The sequence below is a fragment of the Eubalaena glacialis genome, chromosome 12 (genome assembly GCF_028564815.1).
Source record: "Eubalaena glacialis isolate mEubGla1 chromosome 12, mEubGla1.1.hap2.+ XY, whole genome shotgun sequence".
Classification (NCBI taxonomy): Eukaryota; Metazoa; Chordata; class Mammalia; order Artiodactyla; family Balaenidae; genus Eubalaena; species Eubalaena glacialis.
This window is the reverse complement of record NC_083727.1, coordinates 70,342,090-70,368,948: the sequence shown is the minus strand read 5'-3', so window position 1 is coordinate 70,368,948 and position 26,859 is coordinate 70,342,090. Positions and strand designations below refer to the sequence as shown.

General features: G+C 41.2%; 1 protein-coding gene across 1 annotated transcript in view; it reads left to right on the top strand.

Annotated features, from left to right (window-relative positions):
* LOC133102352 (uncharacterized protein C6orf163 homolog) overlaps positions 1-9,027 on the top strand; it is a 32,579-nt gene extending 23,552 nt beyond the window's left edge. The window contains 2 exon segments of the mRNA XM_061207328.1: positions 1,007-1,209; positions 8,128-9,027. Coding sequence (XP_061063311.1) covers positions 1,007-1,209; positions 8,128-8,563 — 639 coding nt within the window. The 3' untranslated portion in view covers positions 8,564-9,027.
* The last annotated feature ends 17,832 nt before the right edge of the window (positions 9,028-26,859 follow it).

The following is a 26,859-nucleotide window of genomic DNA, read 5'->3' as shown; positions in this document are numbered from 1 at the left end:
GCCTGTCACACTGTGCTGTCAGTGGACATTTCCAGGGATACAGGGTTTTCCTTGGGAGCCTGTTTCCCTCAAGTCCTGGTTTGGCAAGTGCCTCCTCTTTTTACTCTGCTGAAGGCTCCACAGGTCCTTCTACCCTGGCACAGTGGAGCCCTTGCTCCCGTCCCCTTTGTGAACGAGGAAGGGCCCCTCAACGCGAATGAGCTGGAATGTTCCAGAACGACAGTGGGGACTGGCAGGCAGCTTCCTGTGACTGCAGTCGTGTGCGGTGCTTGCTGCCCGGGCCTCAGGTCTCCTCCTGCCCGGGAGACTCTCATAGTCATTATTTCTGCCATTTTCCAGGACTGACTTCCTAAAGCAGTATCGTATTCTGTATTTCTAATCATGGATAAAGATAATAGGACACTATAGAATATTTGGACAATCAAGAAAAAATACCCATGACCCAATTACTTTTCTTTTTGCAATTCCTTTCCAATATTACCTATATACGTATTTTATGCTAAATAGTTTGTGCATTTCTGATTTTACTTAACATCATTATAAATGAAACTTTTCCATATAGTATACACTCTTCTTTATTTTTTCCTTTTAATAGCCATGTAATATTCCGTGGTATGGATATACCATTCCAGTTTTTTTCTTTTTCCATTTTTTTCTGTATTCCTTTACTTTTTTTTAAAAAAATATTTTTTTATTGAATGAAAGATTCTTTAAATTCCATGGTGCTTTACAATTTTCAGAAGTTTCACACACATGATTTCATACAACCCCATAATGCCCTTTTTTTCCCCACCCCCTGTATTGCCCCTCCCTCTTCCCTCTCCCCACTGGTAAACATTAGTTAGATCTCTATATCTGTGAGTCTGCTTCTTTTTTAAATACACTCTTCTTTTAAATCATTAGGCTTAACTGGTATACATTCCATTGGGCAGATGAATTATGATTTGAATAACGTTTTTAAACATCAAAGCTGTAACATCTAAACCTAGTTTTTCTGTTGCTTAAGGAAATGGCATCTAAGACCAAGATCGAGTTGCATCAAAACATGGAGGAAGAACTGCAGCGAGAACACCTGGCTGCCGAGCAACGCATGGTCCACAGGATCCAGAGGATCATGATGGAGTGCCACCGGGAGAAGGTCCAGGCTGTGGAGGAAGCCCGGGCCCAGGAGAGGCACATAGCCCAGGAGGAGATCCAGGCCCAGAGAAGGTACTCCAGGGGGCACCCCTGCAAATCAGTGTCTTACTCTGTCAGAATCAACTTGGAGAAAGGGATAAGGTTGAGGCACATAGGTGGATATTTCCCAACTTTTGTGTTTTTACATTTTTTAAAAATTTACTTATTTTTTATTTTTATTTTTGGCTGCATTGGGTCTTTGTTGCTGTGCGCGGGCTTTCTCTAGTTGCGGCAAGCGGGGGCTACTCTTCGTTGCGGTGCGCGGGCTTCTCATTACAGTGGCTTCTCTTGTTGTGGAGCACAGGCTCTAGGTGCATGGGCTTCAGTAGTTGTGGCTCGCGGGCTCTAGAGCGCAGGCTCAGTAGTTGTGGCACACAGGCTTAGGTGCTTCGCGGCATGTGGGATCTTCCCGGGCCAGGGATCGAACCCGTGTCCCCTGCATTGGCAGGAGGATTCTTAACCACTGCACCACCAGGGAAGCCCTGTTTTTACATTTTTATTATGGAATATATCAAACATAGAGAACAATATATAGTATATTGTAGAATATGTGTGTGTGTGTGTGTGTGTGTGTGTGTGTGTGTGTGTGTGTGTGGGTTAAAGAAAAATAACACGAATACTCAAGGGCCTACCAGCCATCTGAAGGGATTGAAAAGTTCCATGTTCTTCCTCAACCATGTTTCCTTCCTTTCCCCTCTCTCACGAGATAACTACTGTTCTAAAAATTGTGTTTTTCATTCTATATCTCCAGTTTTAGGGGAGAAGAGGAATCAAGAAATACTTTTCCACAGACACATATAAGTCAGTCTTCACATTCTCTGGCCCATACCATACACTACTGTAGATGGGTTACTTTTGGTCTTTTTCTTATTACACAAGTCATAATGCTGTAAACGAAGTTGACCTTATGGAAATACAGAGAGCAAAAATTGCCAAGTCCCAACTCACTGCTTCCTACCCCGTCCCTGTCTCCCAGAGACAATCATTTTAAAGAACGGGGTCTGTATCCTTCTGTGCCCTTTTGATGTATTTACAGCCTTATGTATGTGCATAATCTGAAATAATTTTTACATAAATTGGATCATATATATATGTGTGAAAAATACCAAAGGAACCATTTTATATATGTAATGAACATTTGATGGAATTGGCCAGTTTTAACAGGACAGCAGTCAGGAGCCCTAGTGGCCAAGAGAGAACCTCGGTTTCCGGGTGTTCAGCGACCTGACCAAGCTCATGTAGCTGAAGCAGCAGGACCAAAACTGAAACCTTTGTATTCCACCTCCTGGACTAGGGCTTGTCTCTTGCTTTGCTGCTTGAGTTAACAAATCTATTTGTATATAATTAATGGGTAAAATCGTCCTTGTTAGAACTGTCTAGAATAGGGCCAAAGGTAAAATTCTGTAGGGGGTGCAGATAAATAGGAATGAAGGCTGCAGCCGCGGCTATTTCGGTGGTCCCCCCCTTCTTGCACAGGCTGTAAGTCACTGTGAGGCAGAGGAGGAAGAGGCAAGAGGATTTCAGGAGAAAGTTAGAGAAGGCGGTAACTCCTGAGTGAGCTGTGGTCCAAAGCAGTGGAAGGTGGTTCTCCTCTCCCTCTGCTTCCCACCCTCCATCTGCAGGAGCTCTGTCCATCCTGAGGGAACCTCTGGGTCCTCTCTTCACGCACACCGGCAGCCTCCTGCTCCCTCCTTCACTCTTTCCCTTTGGTCCCCCTTTGGCCCTTTCCTCTGTGAGGTTCAACAGCCACCTTTCATTAAGCCAGCTGACTAAGATTAGGGAACTGCCATGCCTGTTATTTAAGTATATCCATCTAGAATGTCCATTTTGTTATTGATGTGTCCCAAGTGCCTGGCGGAGAACCTCGCGCATGGTGGGTGTCCTTTAAATAGTTATCAAAGGTGCAAGTTTGTTCCAATCAGCTGAACCCACTCTGCAGCACACCAGGTCTTATTTCGAGACATTGCTAGATTCCAGCGTTCTTTAGAGCATTCGCAGAAATTAATATATGGAGAAGGGCCACTGTTGAGAATTCCACTGTGGATCTCTTACTTGGCTCTAAACTTTCACTCAAGACGTCAGGATTCAGAATACTTACATATTGTGACAAATTTGTTAAATGCTCAGAAAACTTTCTTTGTGGGTTGAGGTGATTGAGTTCTAAACAGATTATCTAGGAGACACTGTACTCTTTCTCTTAAAGGTAAAAAAAAGAAAAAAGAAAGAAACATCTTGCTCGGAAAGGTTCTAAGTATTTTCTCGCCCAAGGCAAAGGCATGACTGAAGTGACTGCGCAGGAATATGTGTGGTCATGGCTGTAATTCCTGGTGACAGCTGCCCTTTATTCCACACTAGAACATGCAAGGCCCTTTGTATGCTTCTCATTGAATCCTCATATCCCTTCCTGGGGGATTCAGTCATCTTTCATATCTTCAGATAAACATGCTGAGTTTTAGAGAGAGACTAAGCAACTGCCCAAGGTCACCTGGAGAAGATACAAACCCTGGTGTGTATGATACCAAAGCTTGTGACCTTCCCTTACGCCACCGTGCTCACTTCACCAGGGTTCATCAAGTGCCTTCTGGGGATGTGGTTCTGAGCTCGGGCACTGAGGAGTAAGGCTCTTGCCTCAACATTATGTGATGTAACTAAAGCATAGCTGTCCCCTTTGAGCAAGGCTAGAGGGACTTGTGCAAAGAACACATGGGTGCTGGAGGAGTTCTCTGTCCTGGAAAGATCAAGCGAAGAGTGTGTGGGCTGTGTGGTGAGGTGGGTTTCTTGGAGGAAGTTAGTCTTGGTTTGGGCCTTAGAGAGAAGGGAGGAGGTCCCATTTGTGAAGGACTGAAAAGAGTGGGGACAGCATGAGCAAACACATGGAGGGGAAGGTGGGGAGTTTAATGAGGCAGAGCCAAGGGAAGTTGGGAGCATTAATACCCCAGAGATATAAACGTGCTGCTGAAGGTTGGACTCTGGAGATGCCTCCTCTCCTCCCCGCCCCGTCTGATGTCTACCGCCCCAGCTTGGGTATCACTAATCGTCCTGCAGACCAGGTGCAATAGGTTCCCAGCGTCTCAGGTAGAACATCAGAATATATTTTCCTTATAAACACACTGGTTATAGCTAATTAAAATAGTGCTAAGAGCCCTGTAGTTCAAGTGAAATAGCTCATTGTGGGCTCACCTGGTAAATGATCTGCTATGTTGTGTTTCTCCAAACATTGGATGCACAAATGAATTTTGGAAACAGATCCCTGCATAACTTAGGAATTGCCTATGGAGAAATGAAGTGTTGGTTTTTACTGTACCAACACTGGGAAAATAACTGGCGAAAGTTGGAAAGGACATTTAAAAAAATATCAGATCCTTTTAAGCGAGAACAGATTTTGGTAGTAAGGAGTTTAAAGGGGGCTGTCATGGAGGGTGGGAGCTGGTGTCATCTAAGGTACACTTTGAGCAGATGTACCTGAGATCAGCTCTGGTGGAGCTTTTTAGTCAGCCCCTTAGATGGACACCTCCTCTGTATGGGTCCAGAGAAAGCTAGGCTGACCTAGTAGGAAGCTCACACCTGCTTGTGATGGAGCCGTGGTTCTGGAGAAGGGGTGTAACTTCCTCCTTGGGGATTTGGGGCTGGCTCAAGGAAATGCCTTCCAGTTCCTTCTGATCTAAGCCCCATGGGCTGTGATCATCCTCTCCACAATCTCACCAACATCCTAAAGATTTTATAAATCATCAGCCTGAATCCTAAGGTTGTGTGTAGATGCATCTTCTGAACACTATCTATGCCTCTATTGTCCTGTGACCTGGGCTGAGAATCAGGAAGTTGGTTTTGATTCCTCTTCTTTCTGTAGCCCCTAAATCCTAGCAATAACGAATTCTGGCACTTGTGACTTTGTATATTTCTTGGATTTCCCCCTTTCTCTCTCTCTTCCTATCCCTTTCTCTTTCATCATTAATTTAGATCATTGTACACTCAGAATGTTACAAAATAGTACGAATTGGTCTCTCTACTTCACCCAACTCGGATTCAGTTTACCTGATATTATCAGAATTATAATTATTTATTTATTTATTTATTTTTGGCTGTGTTGGGTCTTCGTTTCTGTGCGAGGGCTTTCTCTAGTTGTGGCAAGCGGGGGCCACTCTTCATCGCGGTGCGCGGGCCTCTCACTATCACGGCCTCTCTTGTTGCGGAGCACAGGCTCCAGACGCGGAGGCTCAGTAGTTGTGGCTCACGGGCCTAGTTGCTCCGTGGCATGTGGGATATTCCCAGACCAGGGCTCGAACCCGTGTCCCCTGCATTGGCAGGCAGATTCTCAACCACTGCGCCACCAGGGAAGCCCCAGAATAACAATTCTAAAATGTTATTTTCAGTGTGTTGCCCTCCTGATAAGAAATGTATAGTGATCTCTTATGCTATTGAAGCAGGCAATGTTTTCTACTGAAGGGCAGGAACTCTCCGATTTGCTCCATTGTCTGACATTGAACAATAACTGTCTCCCCAAGCCTCACTTTCCTCACCTGTTATGCGGGAATAATAAGAGGTAATAAATACAAATAGAACCGGCTTCAGTGGGTGAAAATTAAATGAGATATAGTGCATGTAAATTGCTTAGCACAGTCCCTGGGACACAGTAAGTACTCAATAAATGGTGACCCTTGTTATTAGTAACAGATATAGCCTAGTTGGTGGGAGAGGGAATGAGAAAAATAGCATAGCAGCTGGAGAGGCTCAGGACAAATGATGTTTACCTCTAGACTGGGAAAATCTGTCAGGTTTGAAAGTCAAGTTGAAAGAATCAGAGACTGAGAGAACTGCATCTTGGAGGGTAGAAGCTGGGGTAAGTCTTGGAAGGACTGTATTAGACTAGGAGGCAGAGAGGGGAGGGTTTTTATTAACAACCATAAATACTCGAATTCAACATTTGTAGGTTTTTTAATCCTCAAATCTTTAGAGGTTCTATTCCAACTAGGTATCAGGAGATATCCACCAGAAGTGTATCTCAGTGTCTAAGAGATTTGCCCTGAACCCAGACTGCCTGGGTTGTAGCACTTGGTTTTTTTTTTTTTTTTTTTTTTTTAAAGGATATTTATTTTACTTTTTTTTTTTTTTAAATGTTGAGTTTCTTTAGGAGTTTTTGTTTAAATTCCTCTACTTTTTTTTAAAAATTTATTTATTTATTATTTATGGGTGTGTTGGGTCTTCGTTTCTGTGCGAGGGCTTTCTCTAGTTGCGGCAAGTAGGGGCCACTCCTCATCGCGGTGCGCGGGCCTCTCATTATCGCAGCCTCTCTTGTTGCGGAGCACAGGCTCCAGACGCGCAGGCTCAGTAATTGCGGCTCACGGGCCTAGTTGCTCCGCGGCATATGGGATCTTCCCAGACCGGGGCTCGAACCCGTGTCCCCTGCATTGGCAGGCGGACTCTCAACCACTGCGCCACCAGGGAAACCCTTTTTTTTTTTTTTAAAGGAATTCATTTATTTATTTATTTATTTATTTATTTACTTTTGGCTGTGTTGGGTCTTCGTTTCTGTGCGAGGGCTTTCTCTAGTTGCGGCAAGTGGGGGCCACTCTTCATCGCGGTGCGCGGGCCTCTCATTATCGCGGCCTCTCTTGTTGCGGAGCACAGGCTCCAGACGCGCAGACTCAGTAGTTGTGGCCCATGGGCCTAGTTGCTCCGCAGCATGTGGGATCTTCCCAGACCAGGGCTCGAACCCGTGTCCCCTGCATTGGCAGGCAGATTCTCAACCACTGGGCCACCAGGGAAGCCCGTAGCACTTGTTTTGCCACTTTTTCTAATTAAGTGAAATTGAGCAAGTTGCTTGACCTCTCTGAGCCACAGTTCCTCATCCGTAAAATAGGCCTCATAGACTGAACTGCCTCATAGACTTGTTTGAGTAATCATTGAATTAATATATTAATCATTGAGTTACTATTGAGTTTATAGTTGGCTGCTATAAATTCTATATAATTATATACAGTATAACCAGAGGCCTATGAATTCATTCAGCAGTGTTCTCAAAGTATGGTCCCAGACCCTTTCAGCAGGTCCCCAAGGTCAAAGCTATTTTGTTAATAATACTAAGATGTGATTTGCCTTTTCACTCTATCTCATGAGTATGTAGTGGTGTTTTCCAGGGTTTTATGATGTGTGATATCTCAGCAGATTGAAACAAAATGAAAATCTAGCTTTTTTTTCTATTAAGCCAGACAGTAAAGAGTTTTGCCAAAAATGTAAAATGATGCTACTTTTCTCACCAAAAGTTTTTTGATTTAGAAAAAATATTTTTCCTACGAGGTGTTTCATGTTAATGTTTAATGGATTTATCGATGCTTCACATGAATTTATAAATGTTTGTTAAATGTCTGACTTTTAACTTTTAAAACTGTTAGGGCCACTAGATATAACCCATATGAGCAAAAGTTCTTTGGGTTTCTTGGTCATTTTAAGAGAGAGAAGTGATCTTGAGACCAAAAAGTTTGAGACTGCTGTCTTAGAGTATTGCTCAGATAGAATCAAGAATAGGGCTAAACTCACCCTGTGAGACAGTTTCCTCCCCTCTGGCTAAAGGTGAGTAGCTGGGTTGATATATAGAAATACTTTCTCTAGAGGTTTGGAAATCTGAGCCTATTTCTTCATTTTTTTTAGAACTCTGCATTCATATTTTTCTGACCACAGTGGACTCGAGTCCCTAAAGTTAGCATTAGACACTAGACTAGTGGCCTCGCCCTAGCCCACAGTGGGGAAATCAATGTGCTCCTTCCCAGCTCTGAAAAATATTTTTTTATTGTTAACATCTAATCAAAGCTCATCTCTACCAGCCTGTCTCAGACTGGTGACTCATGTAAACCATGAAATCATTTCTCCTACATCTGCGGTGAAAGACAAAGTCTTTTTTTTTTTGGTGGCGAATCCATCTAACTATTAATATTCAACCCTTATTCCTTTCTGTAGAAAGGCCATGGAGGAACTTTTGGGAGCTGGTGTCACAGTTATGAAGGATCAAAAGAAGAGTGTGAGCCAACTGATAAAGGAAAAAGAACATGCAGTGAACGTCTACTATTGCGTGGCTCAGAGACAGAAGCAAGAAGAGGTTCAGGAAGTGCTTCAAGAAGCAGAGAAAACACATCAGGCCACGCTTGGAAATGTGATGGACAAACTGCTTAACATGCAGGGGGAGCTGCTGTCCATGGCGAAGCAACTGGGAATCATGACAAATTGGAAAGATTTCCTGGAGGAGGAGTTACAGGAAACCAGGGTAGCGTTTCAAAACTACATCAATTATACGTTTCCGAAGCTCTCACCGGGGCATGCAGATTTTATTCTGCCAGAAAGAAAGAAAACACCTTCCAGTCTTCTTACTCAGGAGAACCAAGCAACTCTTGATTAGAAGTCTTCATCTGAAATGGCACTACAAAAGACATTGTTCTAAAGACTAAATAAATTCACTCAAAAACCATTTATTGATCCCCGGTTATGTGCAGGGGACTAGTGAGCTGTGAGCATTTTGATGGAAAACCAAAATATTCAAAAGCACATTCCAGGCTACAATGAGGTTCCAAGTCTAATGGAGGAGAGATAACAGTGAGGGGGGTAAAAACTGACTATGAGGGAAAAAGATTTCTTGGAAGAAGTCTAAACATACTTCTGTATCTGGCTTTACTCACGTTTACATCAGACATTTAATTATTTTAGTATTTGTTGCAGTTAAAAAACAGTAAAGGGACATGTTCTTAGACGGTTCCCGTTGTGGAGAGGTGTGTCTAGTAATCCAGTATGTCTAGTAATCTAGTCTAAAGATTATTATTTGGTGAACTGCAATAGCTTTGTAGGAAAAAAAGCAATGTTTCTCAGATTCAATAGGATAAAACTTAAATTCTGGGAAGCCTATATAAAATAATTCAGAAAGGACTCTCTTATATTTGCCATTTGTGAAAGAAAAATATGTCTTTAGAGTTCAGATTCCTTGCCTCAGGGATGGGGAGTCCCCTTATGTTTATACCCAAGCCCAGGAGTGCTTGGAACTCATCTCCTTTAGGTCAAAATGCAGAAAATCATTCTGTACCGCAATGCTCAGGACCAACAAATGTCAACATCTACTGAATTAAAATGGAAGAAAACCCAAGCCATAAAGACTGCTCCAAAAAAATCTATCCACTTTAATGTAGCATCCTTAAATTATTAATCACCAACTTATATTGGTGACTTTAAAATTAAGTACCTGGAAAGCCATTTTCAGTAAATTAAAAAGTGCTGTTGTCAAGCAGGCCTTAGGTGGATTTGTTTACATTGACCGGTCTGGGATTTCCTAATGATAAAAGTAGTGATTTGTTTACAACTGCATAATGGACTACACTCTCCTAGTGTTTAGCTTCCTGATTCTGCAGGACTACTGCGGTCCATACTAATCGATTGCCTAGGGGCTGGAAGTCAGAACATTTATACAGTACTTTATACTGCTTTTTCCAGCACGTTCTTCTCACAGCAGTCAATGGGATAGGCAGGACAGGGGTGGTTGTTATCCCATTTTGACAAATGATAACACGAAAACTACTATGTACTTATTTACGTGTGTGAAGCACTTTTTTTTAAGTTGAAGTATAGTTGATTTACAATATTGTGTTAGTTTCAGGTATACGGCAAAGTGATTCAGTTATATATATATATTTTTTCAGATTATTTTCCATTATAGGTTATTACAAGATATTGAATATAGTTCCCTGAGCTATATGGTAAATCCTCATTGTTTATTTTATATATAGTAGTGTGTATATGTTAATCCCATACTCCTAATTTATCCCTCCCCCACCTCTTTCCCCTTTGGTAACCATAAGTTTGTTTTCTATGTGAGTCTGTTTCTGTTTTGTATATAGCTTCATTTGTATTATTTTTCAGATTCCACATATAAGTGATATCATATAATATTTGTCTTTGTCTGTCTGACTTACTTCACTCAGTATGGTATTCTCTAGGTCCATCCATGTTGCTGTGAATGGCAATATTTCATTCTTTTTATGGCTGAGTAATATTCCATTGTGTATATACCACATCTTCTTAAACCAATTGTCTGTTGATGGGCACTTGGGTTGTTTCCATGTCTTGGCTATTGTAAATAGTGCTGCAGTGAACATTGGGATGCATGTATCTTTTCAAATTAGGCTTTTCATCTTTTCTGGTTATATACCCAGGAGTGGAATTGCTGGATCATGTGGTGATTCTATTTTTAGTTTTTTAAGGAACTTCCATACTGTTTCCATAGTGGCTGCATCAATTTACATTCCCAACAGTGTAGGAGGGTTCCCTTTTCTCTACATGTGAAGCACTTTAAAAACCTTAATATTTAATCCTCACAATGACTTTTGAAAGTAATTATAACTGCCCCCAATTTATAGGGAGGGAAACCGAGGCTCAGGGAGATTCAGTAACTTTCTCCAGGGCACACAGCTAGTGACAGAGAGGGAATTCAAAATATCACAAGGCACAGGCAGATGGTTACATGAGAGAGACCTGGGTTTTGCAGACTTGAATAGATAAGAACAGCAGCTGACACTGGGGAGTGCTAGCATGCGCCAACCGTGCGTACACAGGTGGACTCATTCATGTTCACAGCAGGCTGTGAAAGGTAGGAACCATTAACACAGGCACAGACAGGTCAAGTCACTTTCTCAATGTCATACAGCGAGGAAGGGTCAGAGCCAGTTTCAAATCCACAGAGTCAGTCTTCAGCCCACGCCTTCCGTCATTATTTTGTTCAGATGTAAAGGCCTTGGTGCCTGGTTGGTTGACTCTGCAGGTGTGTGTCTTCGTGGCTTCTCTGATGAGGACCGGAAGGACGTGGTCTGTCCTCTACGTCGTGCATCATTTTTGTCCCTTCTAGAAGTGAAAGGAAGTTGTACCTAGGATTGTGTGTCTGAGTTATTGGAGTCATTCACCAGATTCGCAGCTGAGCACAAGGAAGGAAAGCAGAAGGAAAGCATCTTCTGAGGACGTTCACTTCATGGCCACAGTGAAGGTGTGTCTTTTGGTATCAGTAATACAGTGCGTAACATAAAAAGAAAGCAGGCGACTTATTTTTGGTTTGGAAAAAGGAATCTACCTTCTCAGGCTTCAACCAGATTGGAATAAATTATCCGTGTTTTTAGTATTTTCCTTGTTTATACTGATACTTCACCCTCAGCTCCCACCCCAATCCCAACCGTTAGCTCCCTTAGGGTTTTTAAAGTAATGTGGATGCTTCCGATAAGGGCAGAGTTAGAGATCTTGTTACTGTCCTGATCTCAGCTTGTTACTGACCTGCCCACCAGAGGACTCCTCCCCCCGCTTCCCCACAGTGCTAATCAGCCCTCCTGTTGTAGGGGTGATCACAGGGGGTTCTGTCAGGACAGACTGACCTGATCCCAGAGCCCCACTTGCTTTTCGCCTTAGAGCCTGGAGTCAGCACGAACCACAGAGGGGAGGGGACCTCTTCAGTCCTCTGTTCTCATTCTGCTCTGCCTGTCCCAAGGCCAAATTGAAGAAACAGTATCTTTACTCTTACCCAAATCCTTCACTTTGATCACTTCAAACCACAGTTCTTTCTAGCTTGAGTGTCTCCAAGGTGATATACCCCTGAGAATTAAAGTTCAAAGTGAATGGATAATCTGCTCTAAAGGGCAGAAAAAGCTGATAGTAAACTAAAAATGAGACCTCCCTCGTATTTCCATAATCCCATCTACGGAACCTCTCAGCAGTCTCTTTTATTTTTTATTTTTATTTTTTTAATAAATTTATTTATTTATTTATTTTTGGCTGCGTTGGGTCTTCGTTGCTGTGCGCGGGCTTTCTCTAGTTGCGGTGAGTGGGGGCTACTCTTCGTTGCGGTGTGCGGGCTTCTCATTGCAGTGGTTTCACTTGTTGCGGAGCATGGGCTCTAGGTGCGTGGGCTTCAGTAGTTGTGGCTCGCGGGCTCTAGAGCGCAGGCTCAGTAGTTGTGGCGCACGGGCTTAGTTGCTCCGTGGCATGTGGGATCTTCCCAGACCAGGGCTCAAACTCGTGTACCCTGCACTGGCAGGCGGATTCTTAACCACTGCGCCACCAGGGAAGCCCTCAGCAGTCTCTTGTTTCCATGACACTGATAAGGATGATCCTTGTGGATAAAAAAAGGAAACAATGGAAAATACAGCAACGACCAGTGACTGAGCATCTGCTATGTATCAGCTATTGCACTAAATTCCTTACTAAACCTTGTCTTACTGAAATCTCACAGCAACCCCGTAAGATGCCTCCTATTACCCCCATTTTGAAAATTAGGAAACTGAGACGCAGAGAAGGAAAGATGCTTGTTGAAAAATGACAAATTGTTTGACTGCAGAGCCATGTGTTTTCCACAGCTACAGCACAGAGCCTAATTTAGTGCCTGTGTAAACACTGAGTAGGCATCAGGGGTGCACTGCTTTCAAAACACATTGGAATTGTAGCGGGCAAGTCTGAATTACTGTGCAGTACCCTTGCTCTTCCAGTGGGCATGGGCTGGGAGCCAAGAATTGATCAGCCTTCCCTGAATGTGCTTGAGGAACCCTCCTGATGTGGAGCCCAGGGAAGAATTTATGGAGGGGCATAACCCAGAGCTCCCCCTCACCACACAGGTGTCGAGAAGGGCAGAGTCCCTGGCGGGTTCTGGAGACAGATCAATTGCCTGAAGCTCAAAGGTGAGAATTACAATGTCAAGTGAAAAATTGAAAGTGAGGTAGTCTTTGAAATCTCAGTGGGACACTTACTCAAATTTTCTAACAAAATCTGATTGAGACTAAGGCTATTTTCAGAAAGAAAGATTCCCTGAGTGAACCAATTTTTAGTATAACTTGTCTTGAGAACACTTAGTAACTCTCCTGGTACCAATTACTTTGAGTACAATACCTAGAAAAGCCACTCTAGATCTTAGATACTAAGCCCCATGCAAGTTATTAAAATTGTAACCATTTTGGAAAGTTACTTTAAAAAGAGCTTAGGGAATTCCCTGGCGGTCCAGTGGTTAGAACTCGGAGCTTTCACTGCTGGGGCCTGGGTTCCATCCCTGGTCAGGGAACTAAGATCCCTTAAGCTGCGAGGAGTGGCCAAAAACAAACAGACAAAAGAGCTTAAAGTGCATTTTTCTTGGTTGTCTTAGAGGCTCCCTGTACAGTAGGAGTCTATGCAGCTCCCATGGTTTCTGATATTTAGGAAGCTATGTTAATTCCTGGAGGCTATCTGGGAACTTAATTTGAGGACCCTAAGAAATTACTGTAGTTAAATTTTATAGAAGTCATTCCACCAAGAAAAGAACCTTGTTTTTACAGACAGTAGACCTGTGGGCTGGGAAACAGGTGCCTAGCATCCCTAGCAGAGATGGAGAAGCTACCTCACCCCCATAGCAGTCACAAAGCACAGGGGTCGGGCTATCTAGTAATCACTGGACCTTTATGTGACAAAGAAGTCATTCTGGTATTGTCTTTCTCTAACTTTGATTCCATTTGACCTATTTATAGCCTGCGTATTCTAGCTTTGGGGGCCTTTTTTGCACTGACATCATGTAGACACTATTTGACAAAATAGGTTTGTTTACAGAACAGAGAGTTTTGACATTCTGCTGCCTCTAATAAGCTCTCCTTTCTGCTTGGCTGAGATCACTCAGAAGAGGAAAGAAGAAACCATTGCCTTTTGCTGTCCAGTTATTGGAAGCCAGGGCATGCGTGAGTGCTTCACCTGCGTTATTCAGCTCCTGCCTCACGGCAACCAGCTAAAGAAATTCAAGCACATCGAGGTTGGGTATTCTGCCTCAAGTCACTCCATTTGAAAAGTGCGGATGCATTCAACGCATTACCATCTGATTCCAACTAGCAGGATTGAAAACCAATGGTTTTACTCTAGTTAGTTCTAAATAGAAACACTTTAATATTGAATTGAATGAAGTTCAAATTATCCTTTTCTACATAGCAACTGCATGTTAGGTCTTAAAATTAGCAAGGATCCAAGTTTATCGATCTGCCTTTCCTTACTTTTAACCATATGTGATATTTCCTATTTCTCATAGCACTCTTTCCATCTGACCTGCTTTGGGTGTCTATTTCCTACCACTGGACTTTAAGATCCACTGGACTCTCTCTGCTGAGGACCCATAACAAACTCCAGGACCAGGTAGTATCCTTGACATATCACTCTATGCATAAGTATTTCCCATCCCCTCTCCCCCCACTCAGTATTCCCAAGGAAAGCTATTTCTATTATTGGTCCATTTGAAGGATTATCATTTAATTACATAATAGAATGTATCCATAGAGTTATGCATTTCAGCTAGAAATCTACATATCTCTAGAAGCTCTACAATCTGTTCTAAAGAATCTACATCTCTAGAAATCATAGAGATGTATGGGATATTAATTATTGATTTTGTTCATTCAACATGCAGTAGGAAGCAACCTACTGTATACCAGGTGCCGTGTTAGATGCTCGGGTTCTTGGTACATGAAATAGGTGGTGGTCCTTACTCTTAGAGAAGTCAGCTAAGTGGGTAGAAGGATAGTGAGTACATGCATTATAACACTGTTGAGGGCTGGAGAAGTAGCAATAATGGGCTCACAGCTCATTTTCTAACTCATGTCATGTTGTACTGCCAAGGCGGTAATATCTACCATCAGTAGCCTGCTAGCCAAACTGGTAGTCTTGCTTTGTGCTTAGTCCTGTCCACCTTTGTGAAGGAATGGCTTGATTTAAATTTTGTTTTCAGCAAAGTGGATTCTACAATCTCAAAGATAAATTTTCCTAGTTCTCATATGGTTTTGTTCTTCTTGAGGTTGTTAGGTGGCCACTAGTAGATGGTTGTTTCCCCTGTCGGTTCAGGCCAACAGCTTCCTACTTGACAAAATACCATCTCTGGGTTTTCTGGAATACAAGGAAATTCCAGCCTCTTTGTCAGAGGCCTCAGGAAGACACAAAAGACAATGCTACAACTGCTGTCACCCATTCCAGGGAGGCCAGAGTCATGGTCTGGCTTCATACTCTCTGGTCTCAGAGATACACTCAGTGGACTTCGGCCAGGGAGCATCCCCCAAGTAATGGGAGCATTGTGGGAATAAACCCCACTGTTCTATTGCTGAGGAATTTAGGCAAGCTGCTCAGGGAGAACGACACTCTAGAAGGGTGTGACCAAGTCACTCCTTGGGTCTCATCTCCAGGCCTTTTCTTTGCCTCTTTCAGTCACCAACATGAGACTGATTGCCTGAAAAGACTCTTTGACAAACAAGTAGTATTTGGTAACTGTTAGTTATTATTATTTTTCATCCCTACAGAAATGAGATCACAAGTCATATATGGCTCTGCATTTTTCATGCAGATCCTATAGCCACTGATTCTAATTTTTAGAATGTACCGATTTTATTAATTTTTATTTCTTCAGTATTTTATGGATATATATATATATACATGGATGTGAATTATAGTCTATCTACTGCTTGTAGATTTTAAAGTATATTTAGTCAATGGTGAGTAGAACTTTATTTTAGTTTTAAATATTTAATCTTATGAGATGCCTGCTGACATTTATTTTAAAATTGTTTTATTCAGTTCCTTTTTTCTCTTGCACCCTGTGGAGTATGTTTATTGACTACAGATGTTAAGCACTTTGCTAAGGAACAGAAAGCTGCAAGATAGAATATGTACTTCACCGGAGTGGGTGCATAGAAACCGGCCGTGTGTCTGAATCTTTAAGAACTCAAGTGGAAGGTATGCTTACAAGTTTAAAGGTCAGAATCACAACATACAGACTTGAATTGGAATGACTGCAAGATAGTTTCAGGATTATAAGACTTATATGTAAAAGAAGTTAATAAAAGGCATATTAAAGTAAGTCCCTTATAATTATGATTTTGAACAAACTGCTTTAAATTATGCTATAGCATGAAAAAAACAAATGAAGGGATATGAGGATCGTGGGGCTCAGAGCCCAGAACAACAGCCCAGGGCAGTCATAAAGATGAAACTATGCGTGCTCCTGCAACCAGAAGTCCAACAAGAGTTAGCTCAGAGACAAAATAGGAAAAGACTTTGTTTTTCAATGATTTCAGTACAGTAATGGTAATAGCTAGGATTGGAACTGGAGAGTGTGAATGTAATCGGAACCCACCGAAATACTTCAGGGTTGCTGTTGTTACTGTTGTTTTTGATCTTGGTCTTGGCATTGTTTGAGAGGTAATAGACAAGCTGATTCTAAATTTTAGGTGGAGGGATATATGTATACCTATAGCTGATTCACTTTGTTGTACAGCAGAAACTAACACAACATTGTAAAGCAATTATACTCCAATAAAGATATTTAAAAAAATAAATTTCAGGTGGAAAAATAAGCAGCAAGAATTTTTAGGGATATTCTGACAATAAATGCAATGATGGGGCACTAGCCTTTTCACTCTATGCCATTAGAAACTGAAAAAGTAGTCCTGGGGCATGAACAGACACAAGAATCAATGACACAGAATAGAATTTAAGAATAAAATGTAAAGGTATAGGGAAAACTTAGGGGTGTTGTTCCAAAATATGGAACATTCAATTTCAAATCTCTTTAATGTCACTTATTAATTTAACATAAGACAAAAATGGCATCTTGAAATAGTAAAGAAAAGATGCCTTGTTTAAATAATGGTTTGGAGGTAACTATATAGTCATTGAGGACAGAGATGATTGAATCCTATCTTACAATTCATCAAAATATATTCTAGGTGGACCAAAGGTTTAAAAGTAAAAGCAAAACTGCAAAAATATTAGAAGTCACTTGAGAATGTTTAAATAAATCAGATTGAGGATAGCCTTTTATGTTTGTCATAAAGCCCAGAAGAAAAAAGTATTAATAAAAATGATAAATTCAACTTCGTTAAAAACTTTTTAAAAATCTGCTAGGCCAGAAATCATAAGCAAGGTCAAAAGACAAACCACAAACAAGAGAAAAATATTTCCATTTCCTATGTAGGCAAAGGGCTAATTTCTCTACTATATAGATAACTTCTAGGAATCAATAAGGAATGGATCAGCAATCCAATAGAAAAATAGATGAAAAATATAACTAGAAGATAGGAAAAGAATCAAACATCATTTAAACTTATGAAGAAATGTTCCAATCACTCAAAATAAGAGGAATGCAAATTAAAACTTCATTAAAAATTCATTTTCTACCTATCAATCAGATTAGCAAAGATAAGAAATTATAAAACTGTGCTGGTAAAAGTGTGAGAAAACAAACACTGTCATACATGGCTGGCGGGAACATAAATTAGTACAAGTTCTATGGAATTCAATTTGGCAATACCTATTATAATTAAAAAGCATATACCCTTTGACCCAGCAATTCCACTTCCAGGAATTTATCCTACAGATATTCTTATACATGTAAAATAATATATGGACCAGATTGTCATTATCTATAAAAACAAAAGACTAGAAACAATAGAACTGGTTATGTATATTATGGTACATCTTTCCAATGCTGCAATTCCAATGAAATAATAAGCTTCCATAAAAAAGGAGAAAAAAATGTATGTGCTGATAAAAAAACTTCCTAGACTTCCAAGATATATTTGTCGAATGAATGAATATGTCATTAAGTGAAAAGTCAAGGTTCTAATGATATGCATAGTATAAATCTATGTATACATTCACCTATTCAACAAATATCTTTGAGCATCTGCTATGTGTCAGGCATCACACTCCACACTTGGGATGTGTCCATAGCAAAACAGACAAAGATCTCAACCGTAGTGGAGCTTACATTCTGTTAAAGGGGACCATCAGTAAACAACAAATGTGAACATAATATAGTATATCCGAAACTGGTAAGTTCTATGGGTAAAAATAGAGCAGAGCTTGGGAGATCGGGGGGCTGGGGGAGGGGAAGAAGATAACGTGCATTGTTACAAACAGCATGGTCAAGTTGGGCCTTAGAAGGCAAAATTTGAAGACACTTGAATGAGGTGAGGGGGTTTGTGGAGAGGATCTGTGAGAAGAGTGAGGAAAAGGCCCTAAGGCAGGACTGTGTCTGCTGTGCGCTGGGAGCCGCAGAGAGGCTGGGCAGAGTGAGCTGGAAAGAAGAGTAGGAAAAGGTTCGGAAGATGATGGGAGGCTGGTCCATGCAGGGCCTTGTAAGGAGGTTGACTTTTATTCTGCATGAACAGGGAACCATGCAGGGTTTGGAGGTACAGTGTGGCATTTTATGGCTTACAATGTAAAAGGATTCCTCTTGCGCTCTGTGGAGACTAGGCTGTGGGAGAGCCGGATGGAAGCAGCAAGAGCATCGGGAACCGTGGAGGGCAGTGATCCTGCTGAGAGGGGCTGTTGGCTGCCGCCTGGGAGACAGCAGAGGAGCTGGTGGGAAGAGACCAGATTCTGGAAACATTTTCCAAGTAGTGAGTAGGCTTTCCTGACAGACTGGATGTGGCATGTGAAAGAAAGAGAGGGATCAGGGACAACTGAGCAGCCCGAAGGCTGGGGTCGTGATGGACTGGATGGGAACGCTGCAGGGGAAGCTTTCTGGGGGGAAAACAGCAGGAATTCAGTTTGAACATGTTGAATTTGAAACATCTATTAGACATCCAAATGACTGTTTAATCGATATCATCTCTAGATGGTACATAGAGCCATGAGTACGGATATGTTATTATGTGTTTGCTTGTGTACGTATAAAATACCTCTTTTCTAGACATATACAAAAATCTGGTCATTCTGGTTGCCTGTTTAGGAGAGAATTGAGTGGCTGGGGATCAAGTGTTGAATGGAGCCTTAGCTTTCATTGTACATCAGTTTAAACCTTTTAATTTTGAACCATATGAATATATTATAGTAATAATTAATATAATGTTTAAAAATAATAAAAATTACAAGCCATAGTATAAAACTCCTACATAATGTTGCCTAAATTTTTTTCCTCGTTGTTAAAAAAAAATTTTTTTTAAATGCTGAGAAAAGGATAGGTTGGTTTTACTGATTCCAAAGACATTTATTGAATATCTGTTATATATGATACTGAAATATTTTTTATTTTTTAATTTTATTTATTTATTTTTGGCTGTGTTGGGTCTTCGTTGCTGCACACGGGCTTTCTCTAGTTGCGGCTAGCAGGGGCTACTCTTCCTTGCGGTGCACAAGCTTCTCATTGTGGTGGCTTCTCTTGTTGTGGAGCATGGGCTCTAGGTACTCGGGCTTCAGTAGTTGTGGCACTTGGGCTCAGTAGTTGTGGCGCACGGGCTTAGTTGCTCTGCGGCATGTGGGATCTTCCCAGACCAGGGCTCAAACCCGTGTCTCCTGCATTGGCAGGCGTATTCTTAACCACTGCACCACCAGGGAAGTCCTAAGATACTGAAATTTTAAAAAAATTAACAAGATATGGTCTCTTTTTAAACACAATAATGTGTTAAATTTGAATGTAAATCTGCCTGTCTGTTGGAACTAATTAGTAGCAAAAGCTACAATTTATTAGGATTAGCAAACAGCTGATTTATAAAGCACAGCTGCTGGGGGGTTTTTTGAATACAATAGAGTAAGTAGGTATCACATGGTTATTTTGACCCTCAGAAAGGATTCAGAATTATTTTATGATCCAAAACTAAATTAAATAGCTAAAGATACGAGTTGATCATAGATTTTCTAGAAAAATAATACTTGGTCTACCTCTTTTAATTCTTGCTCAGTACTTTCTGATTTGTGTGTGTGTTTGGTTTGTTTTGTTTTGATACAGAAAAGTACAGAGAATCATATAAGAAACACCTATATGGTCCACGATCCAGAATTAACAAATATCAACATTTGGTCATTGTTTTAATCAGCTCAAGGTGCTATAACAAATTTTCATAGTCTGGGTGGCTTAAACAACAAACATTTATTTCTCATAGTTCTGGAGGCTGGGAAGTCCAAGATCAAGGTACCAGCAGATCTGGTGTCTGATGAAAGCCTACTTCCTGGCTTGTAGATGGCTATCTTCTCATTGTATCCCCACATGGCGGAGAGCAGAGAGAGGAAGCAAACTCTTATGTCTCTCTATTATAAAGGCACTAATTTTATTCATGAGGGCTCCATCCTTTTGACCTAATTACCTGTCAAAGGCCCCACCTCCTAACACCATCACCTTGGGGATTAGGATTTCAACATGTGAATTTGGGGGGGCACATTCAATCCATAGTTTGCTTTATATGCCACATTCATGCCACAGTCATGTTTGCCTTATATATTTAATAGCACATGTAAAATATTACAAATAAAATCTGGGTCTTCTTTGTTCTTCTTTCAATCCCATTCCCTTTCTTCCTTAGAAATAACCACTCTCCTAAATGACTGTGCGTCCTTCCGGTCCTCATTTTACTAAACATTTGTGTTCATAAATAAGATATAAACTTTAAATAGATACTACTATTTTGTATACATTATTCTGCAACTTGCCTATTTTCACCTAACATTATGTTTTTGAGATCTATCCATGTTGATACATGTCACTGTCTTATTATCTAGAGAGAAGTGAAATCATGGCAATTTTTATTTGGTTATTTTTCATAAGGAAACCACACATGAACTGGAATTGCGTGAATTGCTAAATGCCCTAAAACATTAAGACTGTATTCCCAAACTGTATGCCAAGTTGCCCCAGGCGCCATAGCAAACTCACGGGGGTGAAGCAGGATATTTTTAAATTTCAAGGAAAACACAGTGACATTTGTCAGATACCACACAAACTACTACTATTAGTTGTTTAGACCTATTAGGTACTTGATTTAGCCAAGGTCCGGATAGTTAGGCACTTCTTTTGGCCTAGGGAATGCCATGAAGAATTATTGAGACACTAGATTCATTAGGAACTGAGAAAGTTCGAGAATCTCTACATTAAGAATAAGAAACCCATGAACCTGTGTTCTGTATCTGGCCCCACTACCTGGTGTAAAACTACAGCAATTACAGGCAGAGTGCCTCTGAGAAACTGACCAGCCCAGCCTTGGAAACCTCAGTCTACTTCATTAATAAAAACAGTAAGTGATGGTATGGAGCACCTTGGAGGAATAGTTTAGTGTTTTAAATCTTTGGCAAACTGCCTAAGATGAGTATCTAAATTACTTCAAATATATGGTTTTCACCAAAAATGCCCCTCAGACTATGATAAACCTTAAATGTGCATTTAGCTGTTTTCTTGTGCTAGGAGTGGGGCAAGCACTGAGGAGGGTCAGGGAGGGGTACGGGTGTCGAAGAGGAGACTTTGGGCACGGTTTTTAATGAATAACAAATCAGCCAGCTTTTACTCATGAGCCTATTTCTGAAGATTTAACCTATGAGTCATTCCTTCTGAGAGACCAGGAACTCAGCTTGAGGAATTTTATTGAATACTACTTAACCCCCATTTCATCTCAAAGGACGGCATTAAGGACCCTGATTTAAGAATGCTTGCATTCCTACTTAGTACCACTAGGGGCGCTGTGAGGGGCACTCAGGTTTGCTGCAGAGGGAGAAGGTGATTGAGAAGACAGGAAAGGTGACAATGTCCTTGTCCTCCACCATGGACACATCACATCCTCCGTAATCCTAGGACCAAGGCCACCTACCTTGCTTCACGGCTCCCTATTTTCTATAAACTCAGTGTAGTATTTCTGCCACCATATACATTTATTTCTATTTAAATATAAAGAGCCTGTAAGAGAAAAAAAGGATTGTTTATAAAAGGTCATAAGGATAGGTTATAACAATCTTCAAAAGGAAACATGAAAAAGGCTGGGTTTGAAAGGAAATCGCTGAATTTGAAAAGAGAAAAAAAAAAGCAGTAGAATTTTGAGAGAATGACTTTTGATTTTAACAAAATTAATTTCTTATGTTGCTAAGACATCTGAGCCAAAAATATACTGCCTTTTCTTCCTGAGTAAATGATATCTGTCTCCCAATGGACCATCTGTGGTCATTATGATGTCACCTTCTCAGAAACCTGAGGACATTAGTGGATCAGGTGTCTTGAGTCTTAATAAAGCACCGATAACATTTAAAAATAAATGATTGTATAACCTATTCTTACTTTCTTTGTAGAGAGGGGCACTTCCAAGAAATATCATCAACCATATTCTCTTTCAATTATAAACAGATTCAAATGTAATTTTTTCCAGGATGTTAACATCACATTTTAAGACCCATTACCGAGAAATAAATAATTCAGAGTGTTTTCTGGATTACTGGAATCTAAAAGTAAAGCCAGCTTTGAGGTCATGTAGTAGTTTTACCAAACCTAAAGCCATCCTAAAGGTCAGCATCAGATTCATAGTCATGTTTGCCCAGTCCTTCTATGATTACAGGCATTTGAATTAGTGCCTATGGCAGATATTTTTATTTTTCCCAGAGCTAGGATTTTAGGTAGAGAAACACCTGGCAGTGGCATATCAAACATCATGTCAGAAATGCTAAGATACAATCTGGTATTAAATAAGGATTTGACTCCTAAATGGAATGGAAATATAAAGGGAAAAAATTTTTAATCAAAATTTTTTCAGATCTTAGATAGGAAATCTAGGCTGGAGGTGGTAGGTTTGGTCATTCATTAAGCACTCATGGAAAACCTGTTGTGTAAGTTCATAGAGACTACAGAGATATATCAGACAGTAGTGGAAGAGGATGGGTTCATAAACAATGATAAGAACAACACAATTCCAAATCTGGGGAGTGCCCCAATGGAGGCATTAACAAAGGGGTGCAGGAGTTCAGAGAAATGTAATGGCTAGTTTTGATCTGGGCCTTGAAGGACCAGTCCAATCTCAGTTGGCAGATTTGGTGAGAAGTTTGGTAATCCAAACAGAGAGAAGTTTAGGAGGAAAGGCAGAGTCAGGAAGATGTCATCTAATATGGTCCATCAAGTGTGGGTTGTGAGAAATAAGGCTGGAGAGAGGTCAGGGTTAACCACGGAGGCTCTCGAACACCATGCTAGAGAACTGGAATTTATTTGCTAGGCAATAGCATGATTATCAGCATCTTCAAAATGGATCAGAGAAAGATGTCCCCAGTAAAAATAAAGAGCTAAAGCAACCAAGTGATCCTCCAAGTTCACAATGCAGGAAACTCTTTTGTTGTCAGGAGACACTTTCCTATTTAGAAAAAAAAAGAGTGAAAGCTTTTGCTATCATTTTTCACTTTTGTAACTCGGAACACTGTTTTCTAATGGGGTTTTGAGAAGACCCAAGGATTAACAAAATGACACATTTGCAAACAGTAAAGTCCTATTTATTTAATTTTTTCTTCTCAAGTAATAAGAACAACAATTTACATGAGTGGGAGAATAACATAACATTAAGAACATGGAATAGAAGCGTTTTATCCTATAAGAACTAATGATAAATAACATTCTCCAGACAAAGTGAGAAAGAAGGAGAGGCAGGATGGAGTGGGGGAAAAGAGATAGAAGAAACAAACAGGGAAGACAGGAGGAGAAAGAAAGATGAGGAAGAAGGAAGGCAGATTGATGGAGGTAAAGAGGGTCCTTAGGAGAGAGACACATGGCGAGTGGGTGAGTAATGCTTAGGTACGTAGATGGCAGGAAGCTTCAGGAGATCCCTGATCTGTTCACTTCCCTCTGCTGACCACTTTCTCTCTTCTTCCATCACTGACACCCTCTCCAAAGTTCTGAGCTGGGTACTGCTTGCTCCTCTCCGAATCAAGGAATAAAGAGAACCTAAGCATTATATTTAGGTCATAGATCACAAGATGACAAGCCTCCTGATGGCCAATGAATGGATAATGATCTTAGGAATTGTCTACTTTTGCAAAAGACTTCATAGATGTATAATTTTACTGCAAAGACATTTCACTTTTCAAAGCGCCTTCATATCTCTTATCTCCTTTGAGCTTTCAGTTATGTAGAACAAGCATTCTCCTCCTTTTACAGATCAGAAGAGGTAAAATGGTTGTAGATCTTCCTGAGTAAGTGCTATTCATCTCCCCAAAGACCATCTGTGGCCGCTATGATGTCACCTTGGTAGAAACTTGAGGATATGAGTGGATCAGATGTCTGGGGGTGAGTGGAAACTATCTCAAGTCTCGATAAAACACCAGAAACATTTTAAAACCAATCATTATATAACCTATTCTTGTTTTTCTTTTCTTTTTTTTTTTTTGAGGGGAGTATAGTTTATGGTAGTGAAAAAGGTACTAGGCTGAATCAGAAGATCTGAGTTTTAATAGTAATAATGATATTATTAGCTAATAAAAATAGCTGTTTAGTGTTTCATAAGCACTTATGGCAGACGCTGTGCTAAACCCCATATATGCATTATTCCCTTCCACCTCCACCACCGCTATATGAGGTCAATGCTGCTTTTTGATAAGTGATGCAACTAAGGTTTAGAGAGCTTAAACAATCTGGCCAAATGTTTTAGTTCAGGCTCTGCATCATTCTGTTAATAACCTTTTTTGGGCCTCTCATTTCTTCATCTGTAAAATAAGGCCACTGAGATGATCTGAAAAAGAATGAAGATGTAGTTTATGCATCAAAGTAAGAGTGCCTGTTACACTACGTCAGGAACTGCTAAACTTTTTTTGGTAAGGATCAAATATGAAATATTTAGGCTTTGCAGGTCCTACCATCTCTGTTGCAACTACTCAATTCCGTTGTTGTGGAGTGAAAGCAGCCTTAGACAGTGCTTAGGATGAGCATGGCTGTGTCCCAATCAAACTTTACTACGGACACTGACACTTGAATTTCACGTCACAAAATGTTATTGTTCTTTGTTTTTTCAACGGTTTAAGAAAGTATAAAAATCCTTCTTAGCTTGCAAGCAATACATATACAGGTAGGGGGATGGAGTTGGCCTGCGAGCTGTCATTTGCGGACCTTTACTTTACGTGAAGATCTCATAGATATCTGTGTCTACAGAAGCTTTTCTTAGAAAACAGTTGCATCTAAAAAATAGACATGACCGATAACATTATTTCTACATGATCAGGAAGGAAATGCTTTTCAAGTAGAAGAAACTGTTCCATCTATTCTCATCAGTAACCACTGACTCTGCAGAGCCTTGTACTTCTGGTGTGCACCATATTAGAAGGAATTGCTGGACCACGGTGAGCGTCTATCTATCTATCTATCTATCTATTCTGACCTAGATGGGGTGGATTGTAGAGGCAAATAACCAAATTTATTCCGGAGGTAAGCTCCAGAGAAAGATCTTCTAGGTAAAGCATTGTTGCCAGATTCAGAAATAGTTGGTTTTAAAAAAAATAAGGGCTTCCCTGGTGGCATAGTGGTTAAGAATCCACCTGCCAATGCAGGGGACACGGGTTCGAGCCCTGGTCCAGGGAGATCCCACATGCCACGGAGCAACTAAGCCCGTGCGCCACAACTACTGAGCCTGTGCCCTAGAGCCCGTGAGCCAAAACTACTGAAGCACGCGTGCCACAACTACTGAAACCTGCACGCCTAGAGCCCGTGCTCCGCAACAAGAGAAGCCACCACAACGAGAAGCCCGCTCACCGCAACGAAGAGTAGCCCCCGCTCGCCGCAACTAGAGAAAGCCCGCGTGCAGCAACGAAGACCCAATGTAGCCAAAAATAAATAAGTAAAATAAATTTATACAAAAATTTAAAAAGCATTACATAGGCAGTTGGTGAAATTAACGAATAGCTTTTTGAGCATCTACAGTTATGGGTCTGGTTCTCCTCAAGGTAGCCAGGCTCCTGGCAGGTTTGGAGGCAGCATTAGCAGGAGTGGTCACAAGTGTACTGTCCTCGGTTTTGTCTCCACATGCAGTCTTCCTGGTGGTTATTAGCACCCCAAATTACAGTATCTGGGAACAAAATGTGCATCCCTGCCCCCTAGTCCGTGCTTGGGGGTGCATTTTCACATGCACACGGGCTCGTCCGGCTGTGTTCCTTCCAGACTCCATTCATTTTGCTGGCTTCTCTAATCTCTCAGGCATCCCGGTGTGAGGATTCCTTTAATCTCTTGATACCCTGACCAAAGGAGTTAGTGTGTGACCATCTACTAGCATATCAGTAAATATCTTATACAGACATTCAATTTGGGATGTTGTCCCGCTGAGGCTTAAGAACAGGTCTCATTCCTGGAGGAGTGGCTGAAGGGGAGGCATCTCCCCTTCATCTCCAATGTCCATCATCTGTGGAAAGGGCAGGCCCTCATAAAGGAAACAGGAATTCTGAATTCTGTCTCACCCCACGGGAAAGTCCCACCTCCTCCTGGACCCAGCCCTCTGAGGGTCTGACTTTGAAGAGGAAAGGTGCCAGCTGAGTGCTTTTGAGTGGTAGACACAAGGATGGACAGCAGGAAGGAAAGTCAAGTCTCCACTTTGTTCAAAACTTGGAGAGCGGGCCACACCTTGTAACCAGATTATGGTACTTTTTGTTATGATTTCTTTATTTGTGTTATTACCCTGGACTTTGGTAAATTCTGGTTTAAATGTTCCAGCCTTGCTTCAAGATTGCCGCAGTTTTAAAAGCAAGCGTGTAAAAGCTGAGGTGTTAAAAGGGGAGCAGTGCCCCCCTGAGGCCAGCTCAGTGCTGGCAGCAGTAACCAGAGGGATCCCCAAGGGCCTGTGCAATCCTACTGGGAGATTACAAGATTAGGAGTCCGTGTTCTCTAAGGAAGGCCATCTTCATCACTGTGTGTTCGCCACGATTTCTAAATCCCTTTGCAGATAAACATCCTTTTACAGTAAGTGTGAG